The sequence below is a fragment of the Rhinoderma darwinii genome, chromosome 2 (assembly GCF_050947455.1).
Source record: "Rhinoderma darwinii isolate aRhiDar2 chromosome 2, aRhiDar2.hap1, whole genome shotgun sequence".
NCBI classification, from domain to species: Eukaryota; Metazoa; Chordata; class Amphibia; order Anura; family Rhinodermatidae; genus Rhinoderma; species Rhinoderma darwinii.
The window spans coordinates 199,731,486-199,750,310 of NC_134688.1; the positions used below are offsets into that span (position 1 = coordinate 199,731,486).

The following is an 18,825-nucleotide window of genomic DNA, read 5'->3' on the forward strand; positions in this document are numbered from 1 at the left end:
ACCCACTTCAGAAAAGGGAGTTTTCCAAAAAGTACTGAAACTGTATCTCCTATTTATAATGCAACATAATCCAGTCAAAATAATCTTTATTAAAAAAAGGCACAACGCCACAATATTGAAAAATCAGAACCATTATTAGTTTCAGGGTTTTTCTCATGAAGACATTTTTAAATAGAAGCCGAGCTGATCACTGCAGGTCCAGCTTCCCTAGCCCCTGGCGATCAGAAGTTATCTGGCCTCTGCAGAGAATATAGTCAGAACATATAAAGCATGGATGGGCCAGGTCCACCAGGCGGTAGCCACTCTTAGGCCCCATGCACACAGCCGTATTTTTTCCACCCGTATTTACGGGCCCGTAAAAAAAAAGGGGTCTGGAAATGAGGCAGACAGGGGAATCCCCTGACGTCGCCTAGCAACTCTCCCGTAATTACAGGTGCACACACGTAGCCACCCGTAATTACGGAAGCCCCATAGACTTCTATGGGCCTGCCCGTGCCGTAAATTACGGCCTGAAATAGGACATGCTCTATGTTTTTCAACGGCCCAGGCTCAATCCCGTAAGCAAACGGGAAGGTACCCGTGGCCAATAGAAGTCTACGGGCCCGTAATTACGGGCGTTTTTACAGTCGTGTGCATGGAGCCTTACATTAGTGTATCTTTGTTCTGGTTAATAGAGGTGGGTCCCGAGTAGAAGACGCACCCCCCCCCCCCCCCACACACACACACTATGATGTCTATAGGGCTTAAGAAACCACCCTTTTTAGATGAAAAAATACTGAATAAAACTATTTCTGCAACTCTCTGACCTGGATAACACCAGCATAGGGTCTGTGCAATCTCCCCACTTTGTGTTGGTTTCCTCAACCATTGCAGTTGTTTTCCCCCCACACTCCAGGAAACGTATGGATATGCTCATTTTCTTCCTGTAAAAACAGCACTATCACGTGTATGTGTAGAGATTTTATACTGTGTGCCGGTTTGACTGCAGTTCAGCTGCTGCTATAATTTACTGCAAGGGCAGATGCTATGAACAGATTTTTTTTAAAAATCCTGTATACACAACCCAACTTAATTTCTTTTTTTTTTAAACTGCAGCTCGTCAAATGTCCATGTTTTTAGCATGGTTTTTTGTATTGACTGTGATCAGATGTTATTGCCCCGGGATAGCAGCCGGCTGGTCCTCATTTCCGTGCAACAATGCTACAGAGGAAGTTAAAGGGTGTACACCTTTGAATGGCTTTTTATTAATTTTTTTAAAATAAAAAGGTCAGACAGTGTGATTGGTACAACTTTATAATTTGATTTTTATTAAAAATTATTTTTACTTTTTGAGATACAGCTGCTCCGTATTCTCTATACAGAGCAGTTGTATCTTTCGCTATGACCTGAATCCGTCAGTCTCGCGAACCTGACAGGTTCAGTGTCAGCGTGTCCTGCGTGTCTCTGACATGCAGGATCCACCTGTAATCTATCACATCTAAGTTATCAAGATGTGATAGATTACAGGTGGATCCGACCTGAATTCACTGAACCTGTCAGTCCCGCAGACCTGACAGGAGCAGGATTTAGCGAATGATACAGCTGCTCTGTATACAGGATACAGAGCAGCTGTATCTCAAAAAGTAAAAATTATTTTTAATAAAAACTATTTAGAAAGTTGCATCAATACCACTGACTGACTGACCTTTTTATAAAAAATAAAAAAAGCCGTTCAAAAGGTTTACATAGCCTAGGGTTTTCCCATGAGAGACATCTATGACATATCCACAGGATATGTCATAAATGTCAGATAGATGCGGGTCCCACCTCTGGGACCCGCACCTATCTCTAGAACGGGGCCCCCTAAACCCCATTCTACTGCTCTGTGTTGTGGCAGAAGCAGGTGAATTCCAACTATGACTTAGAAAACAGCGTAACTCGCTGAGCTACGGTGTTTCCATAAGTCCCATAGAACTGAATGGTAGTTACGGAAACAGTGTAGCTTGCATGCATCGCTGCTCCCGTAACTGCCATTCACTACTATGCGACTTATAGTAGTAAATGGCAGCGAGCTGCACTGTTTTCGTAACTCCCGACCATATAGTCAGGAAGTGGCCGGGGAGGCAGAGGGAGCAAAAAAAGGTAGAACGGGGTATAGGGGGCCCTGTTCTAGAAAGCTGCGGGTCCCAGAGGTGGGACCCGCATCTATCTGACATTTGTGACATATCCTGTGGATATGTCATAATTGTCCCTGGTGGGAAAACACCTTTAAAGGGAATGTGTCGCTATAACATTTTATTTTTTTTCCATTAAACAATTATTATTTAAGTGATTATACTTTGTTTTAATTTTTTCACAAGTCAGGAAATATTATAAATTAGATTCTAATTTATAACATTTCCATGTGCTGGCCAGTAGAGGGAGCAGTTCCCAAAATTGCAGCATGGTCAATGTGGTAAAGCAACCTCATTGCTTTATGCTGCAAATTTGGGGCAGACACACTCTCTCTAGTGTCCTCACACAATCCCCCCTCCCTTATTCTGGCTAGTGCCAGGAGAAAGAGGGGTTTGAATCTTCAAACCTCTAATGCCTTATTCACACGACAAGGTCCTGCCCGAGCCCGAGTGTCGGCCGATAAAATCGGCCGTTTTTCCCGGCCGGTTTGCATAGTTTTGCATCCGTTCCGGGCCGGGCATATCTGGACAGTGACATCAGGTGCAACTCCTGAAGGGGAATCCCCATGTGTTCGGGGATTCCGCATCAGGAGTTTCCCCTGATGTCACTGCCCAGATATGGACAGAGACTACAAGCGCTCTGTGCAGGAGCGGAATCCCCGAACACACGGGGATTCCGCTCCTTCAGGGAGCTAAAGTGGGGCTAGCACATAGCAGAGCAGGGAGATACCTCCCTGCTCTGCTATAGTGGCGTCGCTACAGCAGTAGCAGCCACAGCAGCAGCTGCTAGCGGCGCCATCGAAGGTGTCGCCGGGCCAGGGCGCTTTTAAAACAAGCAGGGGAAGGGAGCCAGCGCAGTGCTCCCTTCTACCTGCTGTACACCCCGGCCCTGCCACACAGTGTATCTCCAGCGTACAGCCATTCGTCCGAATGGCATCAACTCCTCCTCCTCACATGCACTCTGCGCTGTGAGGAGGGAGCGAGCGACGGAATACATGGCCATCACTCGGGACACATTCCGGTGATGGCCGTGTATTACCCGGCCCCATAGACTTCTATGGGAGCCGGGCGGCCGGGTAAATGGCCGAAAATAGGACGAAATGGTAAAAAAAAAACGGTCGTGTGAATAGCCCCATTAGGGGTCTATTGTTCCTACAGCAGCCGGGTGACGGCCGTTTTATGAACGGCCATCACCCGGCCGGGAAACCCTGTCGTGTGAATAAGGGCTTACACTGTGTGCCGCCATTTTCTGAGCGACTGCACAGTGCAGGAGGATTAGATACAGTGCTCAGCAGACAGTATAACACGAACATACACGAACATAATACACACATCACATACACAAACATAAATTACCTTCTCCTGCCGCCGCTCCTATTCCTTGCGCCTTTGCTTCCTTGAACATATGGTCGGAAACTGCGGCCGGAAGTCGTCATCTTACTGTCCGGCAGCGGCTTCCGGTCCACATGAAAATGGCGCCGGATTTCGCTCTGCGAACAAGCTTTGTTTTGGTCTGTGTGGGAGCGGCGCATGCGCCGTTCCCACACAGACGGGTAAGCTGCACAGAATGGAACGGCTCCCGTTCGCATTCTCTATGGTGTTGTATGTGCCGTATTCCAGCTCTGTATGTGTCGTTATTCGACACATACAGAGATGAAAAAAAAAATGGCAGACCCCATAGAGAAGTAAAAGTAATTACAAAGTAAAAAGTAGAACATGAGAACACAAATAAATACAATTTATGGTAATATCATATTAAAAGCAATATGATAAAAAATAAAATAAATTCATGGCACCTTCCCATTAAGTATTACATTGTGTCCATTTAAACCACAGTACTGTACAAAGATGTGCTTGCTCCAGTGGCGTAACTACCGCGTAGCGGCTGCTAAGGGGCCCGCGGCTTGAGGGGGACCGTGCTGATAGCTGACACGCCCCCCCATATGCCCGGTGGCACCGCTAGCAGCTGTTATAGCTGCTACAGCGGTAGCGCCGCTACTATGGGGCCCGCCGCAGAGCCTCCAACAAGTATGGGCCGGGCGACACAGGCCCTCTCATGCCCGTAGGCGTCACTAGCACCGGAGGGGGCCCCGATGCTAGCGACAGCCAAATACATGCATTAGCGCTGAATGGCCGGGCATGTTCCGTGTCCGACCATTCAGCGCCTTACAATGACGCTGATTGACTAGCGGCGCGATGACGTCATCACGCCGCTTCCAAGCTTGAAAGGCGCTGATTGATGGGGCAAGTCATTCTGCCCCGCCAATCAGCGTCATTGGACGACGCTCGTTCAGCTCCAGCAGACCTCTCACAGCGTGGGAACGGGATCATGTGAGTATATAAAGTTTTTTTCTAATAAAACTGTGAGTGGCATTATCTATAGTGGGGGCTCTATCTACAGGGGGGTCGTCTACATGTGGGCCACTATATACATGGGGGGTCTATATGTGGGGATGTGGGGCACTAGCTACAGGGGTGGTCTGTATGTGCGGCACAATCTACAGGGGGGTCTATATGTGGGGGCACTATCTACAGGGGGGTCTATATGTGGGGGCACTATATACAGGGAGAGCTATATGAGACACTGGGGTGGGCTATATGTCGAGCACTATCTATAGGGGGAGCTATTTTTAGGGCACTTTCTATAGGGGTAGGCTATATGTGGGACACTATATACAGGGGAGGGTTACCTGTGGGGCAATAGCTACAGGGTGGCTATATGTGGGGCACTATATACAGGGGGAGCTATATGTGAGACTATATACAGAGGTGGGATATACGTGGAGCACTAGCTATAAGGGAAGCCATATGTAGGGCAGCATGGTGGCTCAGTGGTTAGCACTACTGCCTTGCAGCTCTGGTGTTCATATGTGGGCACTATCTACAGAGGGCTGTATGTGGGACACTATCTACAAGGGCTTCTATGTAGGTCACTATCTACAGAGGCTCTATGGGGGTCACTAACTACAGGGGGCTATGGGGGCACTATCTACAGGGGGCACGGTGTGTGTGTATGACAGTGTATGCTACTATTATAATCAGGGAAACAGTGTATGGCACTATATTATATTTAGAGGTGCTGAGAATTTTAACTTCGTTTATAGGTGCAGAAATGTTTTAAAAGTAAGAAGCTGAAGACATCTGAACGGAAAACTGCAGAAATGGGTCATGGTCGGTAGAAATCCATCATAGAGGTCTGGACCGGAGGGAGAAGAAAAGAACTAGAATCTGAGACATCACCTGTGAGTGACTTAATGTAAATGCTTATTCTGCCTCTAATCAGTATTGTAGTCACTGTATAATCTGCAGCGAGATGATTAGGATATGATTTTTTTTGGGGTGAAACAGCATCTCCCAGCATATCCTCACCATTGTTCGGGCCATGCTGGGAGCTGTAGTTTCACGTCGTACAAACCTATACGGCAGGGGTTGCACTAAATTGACCTGTATTTGTTCTGGTGCTGTATATATGTACTGAGCTTGGTTCTGTTGCTGTATTTATGTACTGATCTTGGTTGTGATGCTGTATGTAAGTACTGAGCTTGGTTCTGGTGCTGTATATACGTATGAGATTGGTTTTGGTGCTGTATATATGTAATAAGTTTGGTTCTAGGGATGTATATGTGTACTGAGGTTGGTTCTGGTGCTGTATTTATGTAGTGAGGTTGGTTTTGGTGCTGTATATATATATGGGCTGTATTTTTGTACTGATCTTGATTGTAGTACTGTATATATGTCAGAGCTTTTTTCTGGTGCTGTATATATGTCAGAGCTTTGTTCTGGTGCTGTATGTATGTACTGAGCTTTGTTCTGGTGCTGTATATATGTCAGAGCTTGGTTCTAGTGCTGTATTTATGTACTGAGCTTGGTTGTGGTACTCAGTGGCGTAACTACCACTGTAGCAGCCGTAGCGGCTGCCACGGGGCCCGCGGCATCAGGGGGCCCGTGTTGCCCGCCGGCACGGGCCCCCACCATGGCCGGAGGCTCCGTTAACAGCCTCTATGGCTGATACAGCGCGACGCCACTTAACACGACTATGGCAGAGCAGGGAGGTATCTCCCAGCTCTGCCATTAAACAAAAGACATGTATCCCCTATCCACAGGATAGGGGATACATGTGTGATCGCTGGCATTGATAGAAAGAATGGGGGACTGAAAGTCCCCTGAAGTTCTCCATCACAAACCTCGGACTTCCGGGGTCTGTATCGGCAGCTCCGTAGAAATGAATGGAGCGCCTGTCGCGCTTGTGCGCATGCGTGACCAGCGCTCCTTTCATTCTTATTGAGCTGCGCAGACGCCGGAAGTCCGAAGTTAGTCATGGAGAACTTCGGGGAACTTTCGGTCCCCCGTTCTCCCTATCGCTGCAAGCGATCACACATGTATCCCCTATCATGTGGATAGGGGATACATGTCTTTTGTAGGACACACTGTAGGTCACATTTTTTTGGGAGGGGGGACGCTGTATGACGGTCCCCACAGGGGGGGGGCTGATGGCGTTCCCTACAGGGGGGGGGCTGTATGGCGTTCCCTACAGGGGGGGCTGTATGGCGTTCCCTACAGAGGGGGGCTGTATGGCGTTCTCTACAGAGGGGGCCTGTATGGAGTTATCTACAGAGGGGGCTGTATGGCGTTCTCTACAGAGGGGGCTGTATGGCGTTCTCTACAGAGGGGGCTGTATGGCGTTCTCTACAGAGGAGGCTGTATGGCGTTATCTACAGAGGAGGCTGTATGGCGTTATCTACAGAGGGGGCTGTATGGCGTTATCTACAGGGGGCTGTATGGCGTTATCTACATGGGGCTGTATGGCGTTCTCTACAGAGGGGGCTGTATGGCGTTCTCTACAGAGGGGGCTGTATGGCGTTCTCTACAGAGGGGGCTGTATGGCGTTCTCTACAGAGGGGGCTGTATGGCGTTCTCTACAGAGGGGGCTGTATGGCGTTCTCTACAGAGGGGGCTGTATGGCGTTCTCTACAGAGGGGGCTGTATGGCGTTCTCTACAGAGGGGGCTGTACGGCGTTCTCTACAGAGGGGGCTGTACGGCGTTCTCTACGGAGGGGGCTGTACGGCGTTCTCTACGGAGGGGGCTGTACGGCGTTCTCTACGGAGGGGGCTGTACGGCGTTCTCTACGGAGGGGGCTGTACGGCGTTCTCTACGGAGGGGGCTGTACGGCGTTCTCTACGGAGGGGGCTGTACGGCGTTCTCTACGGAGGGGGCTGTACGGCGTTCTCTACGGAGGGGGCTGTACGGCGTTCTCTACGGAGGGGGCTGTACGGCGTTCTCTACGGAGGGGGCTGTACGGCGTTCTCTACGGAGGGGGCTGTACGGCGTTCTCTACGGAGGGGGCTGTACGGCGTTCTCTACAGAGGGGGCTGTACGGCGTTCTCTACGGAGGGGGCTGTACGGCGTTCTCTACGGAGGGGGCTGTACGGCGTTCTCTACGGAGGGGGCTGTACGGCGTTCTCTACGGAGGGGGCTGTACGGCGTTCTCTACGGAGGGGGCTGTACGGCGTTCTCTACGGAGGGGGCTGTACGGCGTTCTCTACGGAGGGGGCTGTACGGCGTTCTCTACGGAGGGGGCTGTACGGCGTTCTCTACGGAGGGGGCTGTACGGCGTTCTCTACGGAGGGGGCTGTACGGCGTTCTCTACGGAGGGGGCTGTACGGCGTTCTCTACGGAGGGGGCTGTACGGCGTTCTCTACGGAGGGGGCTGTACGGCGTTCTCTACGGAGGGGGCTGTACGGCGTTCTCTACGGAGGGGGCTGTACGGCGTTATCTACGGAGGGGGCTGTATGGCGTTATCTACGGAGGGGGCTCTATGGCGTTATCTACAGGGGGGGTCTGTATGGCGTTATCTACAGGGGGGCTGTATGGCGTTCTCTACAGGGGGGCTGTATGGCGTTATCTACAAGGGGGGTTGTGTGACACCCAGGGGAGGGGGGGGCCCCAGTCAAAAGTTTGCTATGGGGCCCAGTCTTTCCTAGTTACGCCCCTGGTGGTACTGTATATATGTCAGAGCTTGGTTCTGTAATTATATAGGATATATTTATAATAACACAATTGCAGGGCAGATGGAATTGTTCTCAATTCATTGTATATTTCATGGGAACCTGTCTGGTAGTTTTAACCCCTTGAACTGCCACCATGCGGTAATACGTGACCTGACAATATTTCCAAACATTCCCTTGTATGTTTTTTTCAAATGCAGCAAAATCCTTAAAATTCACTTTTAAAACGACGCACACTATATGCTAATTACTCATAAGAGGGTCATGGGGCGGTGCCGCTATCCTGAAGTCACATAGTCCTGCCTCCAAACCCACCTTTCCATGTTTGAGTGACATCTCCCTGACAGATACAACATTCGCGGATGCACCATTGCCTTGTGACACTATAAACAAGGAAGGGGGCTGTGTGGCACTATACACAAGGGGGAGATGTGTGGCAAGGGGGAGCTGTGTGGCACTATACACAAGGGGGAGCTGTGTGGCACTATTTACAAGGGGCTGAGTGTGGCACACTCTACAGGGGTCTGTGTGTGGCAATATCTACTAAGGGGGGGGCTGTGCTGCACTTTCTACTAAGTGGGGGCTGTGTGGCACTATATACAAGGGAGGGGGGTTGTGTGGCACTATATACAGTGGGAGCGGTATAGCGCCACATACAGTGGGGGCTTTATGGCAATATCTACAGGGGGCTGTATGGCACTATCTATAAGGGGAGGTGGGGCGCTATCTACAAATGGGGTGTCACACTGTCTATAGGCGGGGCTATATAGCACTGTCTACAGGGGACCTGTATGGCACATTCTACAGGGGGTACTATTTATAAGGGGGGCTGCTTGTGGCTCCCGGGCGGGGCCCCGGTCAAGAGTTTGCTATGGGGCCCAGTCTTTCCTAGTTACACCCCTGGCTGGCTCCAATAGAATAAGATGCGCTTTGCAGCATCTCTTTGCTCTGGCTATAAGTGGGGAATCCTGAACAAGATATATATATATATATATATATATATATATGCACAGAATATATGTGGTCAATAAATGGCTTAACTTTTTTATCACTCTGCTGTCTGATGACATATACCTAGCATTAATGAATATTTATCATGTACCATGAACAATCTCTATTCGATTGTTCTTCCTATTTTTCTTGGATTGGTACAGTTTTGGATCATCAGATTTTGTGGACAAGGTATTTTAATAGTACTTAAAGCTGTGGTACAGTCCGTTTAGATATGTTGTCAGGACTTAATAGCTATATTCAGCACAGACATCCTTCCTTCACTAGAATAACTCTGGTCATGGCAAAATAAAGCAAAAAAACTGCTTCCCTCCAGTGGCATTACAGGGGAAGCATTCCAGTAAATGGAGCAGGCAAGCAGAACTAGTGAAATCACTCACCAGCGCCTTTCTGCACACTGCATTTAATAGCAGCAGGCTAAAAAAAGGAGTAAAAAAAATAAAATAAAATAAATTAAAATGTTTAAACCCCAACAATGTTTAACCTACACTATGGGGGACGACGACGCAAAAAGACTGTCCAGTCAGGCAACTGAACAGTCTATTTAAAGGACGAGTGTCGCATGCGCCGCTCCCACACAGTCCAAATTGAAGGTCTTCGGCCGAGCGACGTCCGGCGCCATTTTCTTGTGGATCGGAAGCCGCGGCTGGACAGCAAGATTACTACTTCCGGTCGCGGCTTCCGGACTTGTGCACTTGGAGCGGAGGGAGCAGACGGAGCGGACGGACCGGAGGGAGCGGCGGCGGCAGGTAAGTTATTTCTGTGTATGTACGTGTTTTACTGTGTGATTACCACTGTATGTAAGCCTACTACACTGTGTGTTAGCTCAAAAAATGGCGACACACAGTGTAGGAGGTTTGACCGTTCAATCCCCTCCTTTCTCCTGGCACTAGCCAGGATAAGGGAGGGGGGATTCTGTGAGCTCACTAGAGCGAGTGTGTATTCTCAAATTTTGCAGCATAAAGCAATGTGGTTGCTTTACCACATGCCAATGCTGCAATTTTGGGAATTGCTCCATCTAGTGACCAGCACTGGGAAATGTTATAAATTAGAATCTCATTTATAATATTTCCTGACTCGTGAAAAAATTAAAAAAATTAGAACAATGTTTAATCACTTATACTCTAACTGTTTAACTAAAAAAAATAAAAATATTTTTCTAGCGACACATTACCTTTAAGCTGACCACACATGCCTGATCCTTCTTTCCTCCGGCAGCAGATATCGGGACGCTCCAATACACATCAGACAGTCGGCCGATCCCGTCCAAATCTGTGGATTTGGCCAACTGTCTTCTGATGTGTATGGGCACCTTTGTGCTGAAGATCTGAGAATAACTATAGCAACCAAATGCCGCACGCTTTAAAGGGAACCGGTCACCAGCATTTCACCTATTAAACCAGCACTACCGAGTGGTAGTGGGTGAAAAATCATTTCTATATAACCTATAATTGTCTTCTTAGTCGACTCTGTAGCTTTAGTATTCAGCTTTTTAGTGTTCCCACACCGTATGCTAATGAGCAGAAAAGAGTCAGATCTTCGTTTGAAAAGAGTCATATCTTCATTTGAAAAGAGTCATATCTTCATTCCTCAAGTCTTTCCGAGTTTACCCCGCCTCCTTACTTATGATTGACAGCTCCTCGCCTTTACCCAGCGCACTAAATCCCACACTTGTGCATTGATGTCCTCTTCTGGTGTGTGCGCACAAAGGGACACCGGATTATTACGATAAAAGGCGCAAAATGTTTGCAGACCGCTATTTACAGTCGGAGGAGGCGTTTAGGAGAGGGGATAATGGCAGTGAACATTTGATAGCAGCGGCCAGTGAGGGATAAGTAAAGTTCAATAGCTGAAATGCTGGTGACAGGTTCCCTTTAAGCTAGCAAATAACAACCACTCAAAAAATATTCTTTTTTAAATTGCTGAGATCTTGCTTTTCTGAATAATTGATTGATATTGAATCAATTTCTGTTTCTTGATCAGAACAAATGCTCAGTAACTAACAAACACACTACTCACACAATCAGAGGAGTAATACAGTGATCATATCATTGCATATTCATCTGATCACTAAAAACTCTCAGTCTAATTTCCACATACAAGCTCTCCAGTTTGGCTAATACAGAACGGTTTAAGACTGGGGGGCTCTCTTCTATAACTCAATATGCCCTATAAGACCATTTTAAATGGGTCTGTCTCCTCCCCACACCCCCATTACTTTATAAACTGGCTTCATAGCCAACTTTATTTAAAAGCCCATTCAATTAATAAGTAATAAAAGAAAATGATAGTGGATTTATTTGGAGAAGTGACCAGGGTGCAGCCTTTTATGTAAGTGTTCAGTTATGTACGAATTGGGCTGCAAATCATAAACCAAGACAATGAATGAAGAAGGAAAGGCCTGAGGCTGGGACGCACAGAGAGGACTGTGTCTGTACAGACAGTGCAGGCCGGCTGTGACTTTTATCACTACTGCTGCTTGTGACATATTCCATATCTGAACAATGTGCTACAGCGGAATAGATAAGAATGTGAAACACTGAGACAAGCTGGCGGATACAATGTACACATATGAAAACATAGCAAACTACCAGGTTTTGCTCCATTCTGCCATCGTGCCGTCCTACCTTTTTATGACTATGAGTCCTTATCATTTAGAATGGCACGCATTACTCATTCCGGGCACTATCACAACAAGCTTTTGTCATATTCTGAATTTAGCACTAACCCAAACACATACCACAAACAAATTCACAGATCTTTCATATCTGTTGAACAGGGTATATAGTCTGGAAAGGAAGTTGACACTGAATTGTTATGATCCATGTTAAAGAGGCTCTGTTCACAGATTATAAATGCTCTATCTCCTACATAATCTGATTGGCGCTGTAATGTAGATAACAGCAGTGGTTTTTATTTTGAAAAACGATCATTTTTGAGCAAGTTATGAGCTAGTTTAGATTTATGCTAATGAGTTTCTTAATGACCAACTGGGCGTGTTTTTACATTTTACCAACCGGGTGTTATACAAAGGGGTGTATGACGCTGACCAATCAGTGACCAATCAGTGTCATACACTTCTCATTGTTCCAGCCCATTGTTACAGTGTGATTGTGCAGTGAAAGAAGCTGGATTAGATCAGATTATGTAGGAGATAGGGCATTTATAATCTGGTGACAAAGCCTCTTTAAAAATGAAAGATTTTGGAAGTTTGGTGTAATACAACTTCTGCCAGAAGTTCAGTGAACTGGTGGCTAGAGGATGACTTGGCAGCTTGCAGGAGCTGGTGCCTCACTGGTCAGCTAGAAAAAGTTATGGTTTCCTTTCAAGTGATCCACGACAGTCACACTCCATTGAAACCAATGCAAATTAATAATGGTACACAATAGCCAACAGCTGTTTGACTCAAGATACAAAAGTCACATGATGTGGCATGAAATGTCAGAACATATAGGGGGAGATTTAGCATAACTATCTAACAGAAAGACTGGCCTTGCTGCCCATAGCAACCAGTCAGTGCACAGCTTTCATTTATTACATTTCTCTGGAAAAATGAAAGCTAAACTGTGATTGGTTACTCAGGGCAACATGGCCAATTTTTGTGTTAGATTTGATAAATGAGGCCAATCAGGTTCCACCTTTTATTTATCAGAGGCATTTTGGAAAATAAAAGCAGCAACCTCATTGGTTATCATGGGCAACTACTTCACTTTCTTTTTCAAAACGGCCGTGTAAAAAAAACGGCCCGTCGGAACAGAACGCCATTTTTTCCCATTGAAATCAATGGGCAGATGTTTGGAGGCTTTCTGCTTCCAAATTTTCAGCCGTTTTTCGGCCATTTACGGCCCGAAAAATGTCCGAAAATAAGCAGTATGTCCGCCTTTAAGGTAAATCCACATGAAGCGGAATTTCTGCTATTTCCCTGTGGAGAACAGCTGTCCACCATGGCAACGCTTCCCTGCTTCCTCACCGGTCTCTGTACACCCAGCCCCCAGCCATAATATCAACACGACATTGTTGGAGACTGATATACAGAGACCGGCAGCGCAGCATTACCACAGGAGCGCCAGGAGAGGTCAGTATAGTTTTCTATCGGCAGCAAAATCTGCAGCATTTTATTGCAAATTTTCATTTCCCCATTGTACTCAATAGGAGCATCCGCAACCAATCTTCAACAGGATTTGACATGCCGTGGATTTAAAGAGGCTCGGTCACCACATTATAAGTGGCCTATCTACTACGTGATGTGATCGGCGCTGTAATGTAGATTACAGCAGTGTTTTTTATTTAGAAAAACGATCATTTTTGACAGAGTTATGACCTATATTAGCTTTATGCTAATGAGTTTCTTAATGAACAGCTGGGCGTGTTTTACTTTTTGGCCAAGTGGGCGTTGTGGAGAGGAGTGTATGACGCTGACCAATCAGTGACCAATCAGCTTCATACACTTCTCCCCATTCATTAACACAGCACATAGTGATCTTATTAGATCACTATGTGCAGCCACATACACACACACTAACGTTACTCTAGTGTCCTGACAGTGAATATACATCACTACCAGCCAGGACGTGATGTCTATTCACAATCCTGACACCTTGGTAACGCTTGTGTGAGATCTACAGCAAGGCAAGCGTAATCTCGCGAGATTACGCTGTAAACTGTCATTTAAAACGAGATTACGCTTGCGGTGCTGTAAATCTCACACAAACGTAGACATCACGTCCTAGCTGGAGGTAATGTATATTCATTGTCAGGACACTTGAGTAACGTTATAGTGTGTTTATCTGGCTGCACATAGCGATATAGCTATATCGCTATGTGCTGTGTAAATGAATGGGGAGAAGTGTATGACGCTGAATGGTCACTGATTGGTCAGCGTCATACACTTCTCTCCACAACGCCCACTTGGCCAAAAAGTAAAACACGCCCAGTTGTCCATTAAGAAACTCATTAGTATAAAGCTAATATAGGTCATAACTACGTCAAAAATGATAGTTTTTCTAAATAAAAAACACTGCTGTAATCTACATTACAGCGCCGATCACATCATGTAGGAGACAGAGCACTTATAATGTGGTGACAGAGCCTCTTTAAACATTTGCACCGCAGGTCAATTTCTGGACGGAAAATTTCTGCAGCATGTGGATGAGATTTGTTGAAATCGCTCACGTTGCTGCAGCTGTATTCCTTGGCAGATTTTTTTATCTGAAAACTCAGATGGAAAATCAGCAAGTGTGAACATAGCCTTAGAGTTTATATATATATATATATATATATATATATATATATATATATATATAAACCATCTACATAAAAAAAGTTGAGAAACTTTGTAAATACATTGAATTACTTCATACGAACGCTTATTCCCGTTAATCGGCCCATGTAACATGACCAGTGTTCAGCTGGCAAACAAGTAACCGCTCGTTTGTCGGTCGGGTATTAAAATCATCGGTTGTAAACACAGATTGGCGATGGGCCATGGGAGCATCTGCGCTGGAGTGACGGAGGATTTAACAGGTGAGTATGAGAGAACTTTTGTTATTTAAACACCTATTCAGATGACAGGTGGACAACCCCTTGAATTCCAGTGCACACATAATACCGCTATACAGAGGGCAACCAGTAGCCCAGAGGAAGCCGTGAAGTCGATTTCAGATGCCAGGATGGGAGTTTAGATGGGCAATGTATAGTGGGGGACTGGGTGACGGAGGGAGCCGCCAAATTTCCCATTTTGCCCCTAAAATCAGTTATAATCCGCTAAAATTTACCAATCACACAACTAGTTGTCGAAATATCAAGTAATATACATCAATGAACAATATGATTCTGCATTCAATGCTCATAAGCGAATGAAAGTGACTAAACGATCAGTGCACCCGATATATTCACTTCTGATGAAGCAGCGCAGTATAAATCCGCGGAGAGAATATCGTATCTAACTGAGCCAATGACAAACTCAGCTCTGCTATATCTGTGAACATATACAGAGCACATACAGAATTATTTATTTCCTTGCAGTAATGTGGAGATAATGTATCCCCCCCCCCATGTCCATGTATTAGGGTGTGTCACGCTGCCCCCTGGACGGGCACATCTACTGGGTGTGCCACACTAACTACATTACCGGGGACTATAAAAAGTTCCGTACACACGACGAACGTTTGTTGGGACTTGCTCCCTCCCCCACACACAGCGGTGCGGGCTCACACTTACCAGATGCCGGGAGAGATCAGGCGAAGCGTCCATAACTTGTACAGCCGAGCTCACAGTCCCGCCCTAGTCACACACTCCCTCTCGGGCACTGCTCAGGCTCACAGCCCCGCCCCGAGCCCAACTGTACAGCCCCTCCCCCTTCGTACTGTATCCAGACAGCCAGGTACGGCAGCTGCCATACTTGCAGTCGGGAACAGCTGCGGGACGTCTGCACGAGTCTCTAGTCGACTCACGGGTCATTCCGCTTCTAGAAGAATTCACCTTGTATTTACCATAGAAAACATTTTTCAGTGCGGTGAGAATAGTGCCAGCCGTAGTGCTGCATATCAGTACTAGAAAAAGTGCCACTAGAATTGTGCCTGCCACAGTGGTCTCAATAGTACTAGCCACATTGCCTTCAAAATAGTGCAAGTCACAGTGCCTCATAAGAGTATCAGACAGCCACAGTGCTCTATAACAGTACCACAATAACTGCCAGCCACAGTGCTCTATAACAGTACCACCATAACAGTGCCAGCCACAGTGCTCTATAACAGTACCACCATAACTGCCAGCCACAGTGCTCTATAACAGTACCACCATAACTGCCAGCCACAGTGCTCTATAACAGTACCACCATAACTGCCAGCCACAGTGCTCTATAACAGTACCACCATAACTGCCAGCCACAGTGCTCTATAACAGTACCACCATAACTGCCAGCCACAGTGCTCTATAACAGTGCCACCATAACAGTGCCAGCCACAGTGCTCTATAACAGTACCACAATAACTGCCAGCCACAGTGCTCTATAACAGTACCACCATAACAGTGCCAGCCACAGTGCTCTATAACAGTACCACCATAACTGCCAGCCACAGTGCTCTATAACAGTACCACCATAACTGCCAGCCACAGTGCTCTATAACAGTACCACCATAACTGCCAGCCACAGTGCTCTATAACAGTACCACCATAACTGCCAGCCACAGTGCTCTATAACAGTACCACCATAACTGCCAGCCACAGTGCTCTATAACAGTGCCACCATAACTGCCAGCCACAGTGCTCTATAACAGTACCACCATAGCTGCCAGCCACAGTGCTCTATAACAGTACCACCATAACTGCCAGCCACAGTGCTCCATAACAGTACCACCATAACTGCCAGCCACAGTGCTCTATAACAGTACCACCATAACTGCCAGCCACAGTGCTCTATAACAGTACCACCATAACTGCCAGCCACAGTGCTCCATAACAATACCACCATAACTGCCAGCCACAGTGCTCTATAACAGTACCACCATAACTGCCAGCCACAGTGCTCTATAACAGTGCCACCATAACTGCCAGCCACAGTGCTCTATAACAGTACCACCATAACTGACAGCCACAGGGCCCTATAACAGTACCACCATAACTGCCAGCCACAGTGCTCTATAACAGTACCACCATAACGGTGCCAGCCACAGTGCTCTATAACAGTACCACCATAACTGCCAGCCACAGTGCTCTATAACAGTACCACCATAACTGCCAGCCACAGTGCTCTATAACAGTACCACCATAACTGCCAGCCACAGTGCTCTATAACAGTACCACCATAACTGCCAGCCACAGTGCTCTATAACAGTACCATCATAACTGCCAGCCACAGTGCTCTATAACAGTACCACCATAACTGCCAGCCACAGTGCTCTATAACAGTACCACCATAACTGCCAGCCACAGTGCTCCATAACAGTACCACCATAACTGCCAGCCACAGTGCTCTATAACAGTACCACCATAACTGCCAGCCACAGTGCTCTATAACAGTACCACCATAACTGCCAGCCACAGTGCTCCATAACAGTACCACCATAACTGCCAGCCACAGTGCTCTATAACAGTACCACCATAACTGCCAGCCACAGTGCTCTATAACAGTGCCACCATAACTGCCAGCCACAGTGCTCTATAACAGTACCACCATAACTGCCAGCCACAGTGCTCCATAACAGTACCACCATAACTGCCAGCCACAGTGCTCTATAACAGTACCACCATAACTGCCAGACACAGTGCTCTATAACAGTGCCACCATAACTGCCAGCCACAGTGCTCTATAACAGTACCACCATAACTGCCAGCCACAGTGCTCTATAACAGTACCACCATAACTGCCAGCCACAGGGCTCTATAACAGTACCACCATAACTGCCAGCCACAGTGCTCTATAACAGTACCACCATAACTGCCAGCCACAGTGCTCTATAACAGTATCACCATAACTGCCAGCCACAGTGCTCTATAACAGTACCACCATAACTGCCAGCCACAACACTCCATAACAGTACCACCATAACTGCCAGCCACAGGGCTCTATAACAGTACCACCATAACTGCTAGCCACAGTGCTCTATAACAGTACCGCCATAACTGTGCCAGTGAGAGTGCTCCATAAGTGTACCAGACTGACATTATACCTGTGCCAGCTAGAATGCTTCATACCAATACCAGAGTGCCACTATAATGGGGAAAACCACAGTTTGCCCCTTCCCCTATCTGAAACTCACTATACCCCAACACTGATTATATTAACGTAACTTTTTTTCACATTGTTTTTTGTTTTTTTTTAAAATAAGCAACAACACAAAATGTTTTTAACATATCAAACGCTATACAGTGGTTTCCATTATAAATGCAAACCAGAATGTAGGTGTGAACAAAGCTTTATACTTATTAAGTGGACCATAGGCCCTGGGCTTGTCAAAGAGCTGTTCCCCTACACACTGACAGCCTCCAATTATCGCTGACAGTTTCAGACTATGTAGGGGCTTATCCTCTTGACAAGGAGAATAGTAACACCCTGTTGTCTATTAGTTCTGGGCCACACAAAGTCTTTTTGTGGCATACAGGAATTTAGTATAACAGACATGTCAGTAGAGATGACAGCTCCTCTATAAAACCAGTGACACCCAGGTGATGTCCTCTGTGATTGTAGACATTCCCTTTTCTTTTTTCTCCATCTGGCCTAGACAGTCACGACAACTTCTCCTGGTGACTGCAGAGTTTTCTGCTGAGACATCTCTGGCCCCTCGCTTCTACAGCCATTCTAAGCCTCTATAAATTCAGGCCCCCAGACCAGACCCCTAAATTAATACAGACCCAGACCCCCTACATACAGACCTAATACCAGACCCCTAACTAAACACCCCAGACCAGAACCTTTAACCAGTTCAGGACCGTACTATTTTGCGCCTTCAGGACCAGACACCGTTTAGCCATTTTTAGCACGTGTTAGTTAAATGGCTATAACGTTTTTATTTGTTGGGCTAACGACGTGATTTTTGCGATGTTTTTTCCGTAGACAATGCAGGTTTCATTTTTTATACACACCTTTTTTGCTATTTTAGAATTTTTATTCATAAAGTTTGAAAATAATAGTAAATAAATAAGCTTTTTTACGTTT

The 18,825-nt window shown here is 46.6% G+C and overlaps 1 protein-coding gene across 1 annotated transcript in view; it reads right to left on the reverse strand.

Annotated features, from left to right (window-relative positions):
- LOC142742694 (septin-10-like) overlaps positions 1-15,493 on the reverse strand; it is a 73,733-nt gene extending 58,240 nt beyond the window's left edge. Inside the window, exon 1 of the mRNA XM_075852710.1 lies at positions 15,390-15,493. Within this exon, the coding sequence (XP_075708825.1) occupies positions 15,390-15,422 (33 nt within the window). The 5' untranslated portion in view covers positions 15,423-15,493. The remainder of the gene's footprint in view (positions 1-15,389) is intronic.
- Between the last annotated feature and the right edge of the window lie 3,332 nt (positions 15,494-18,825).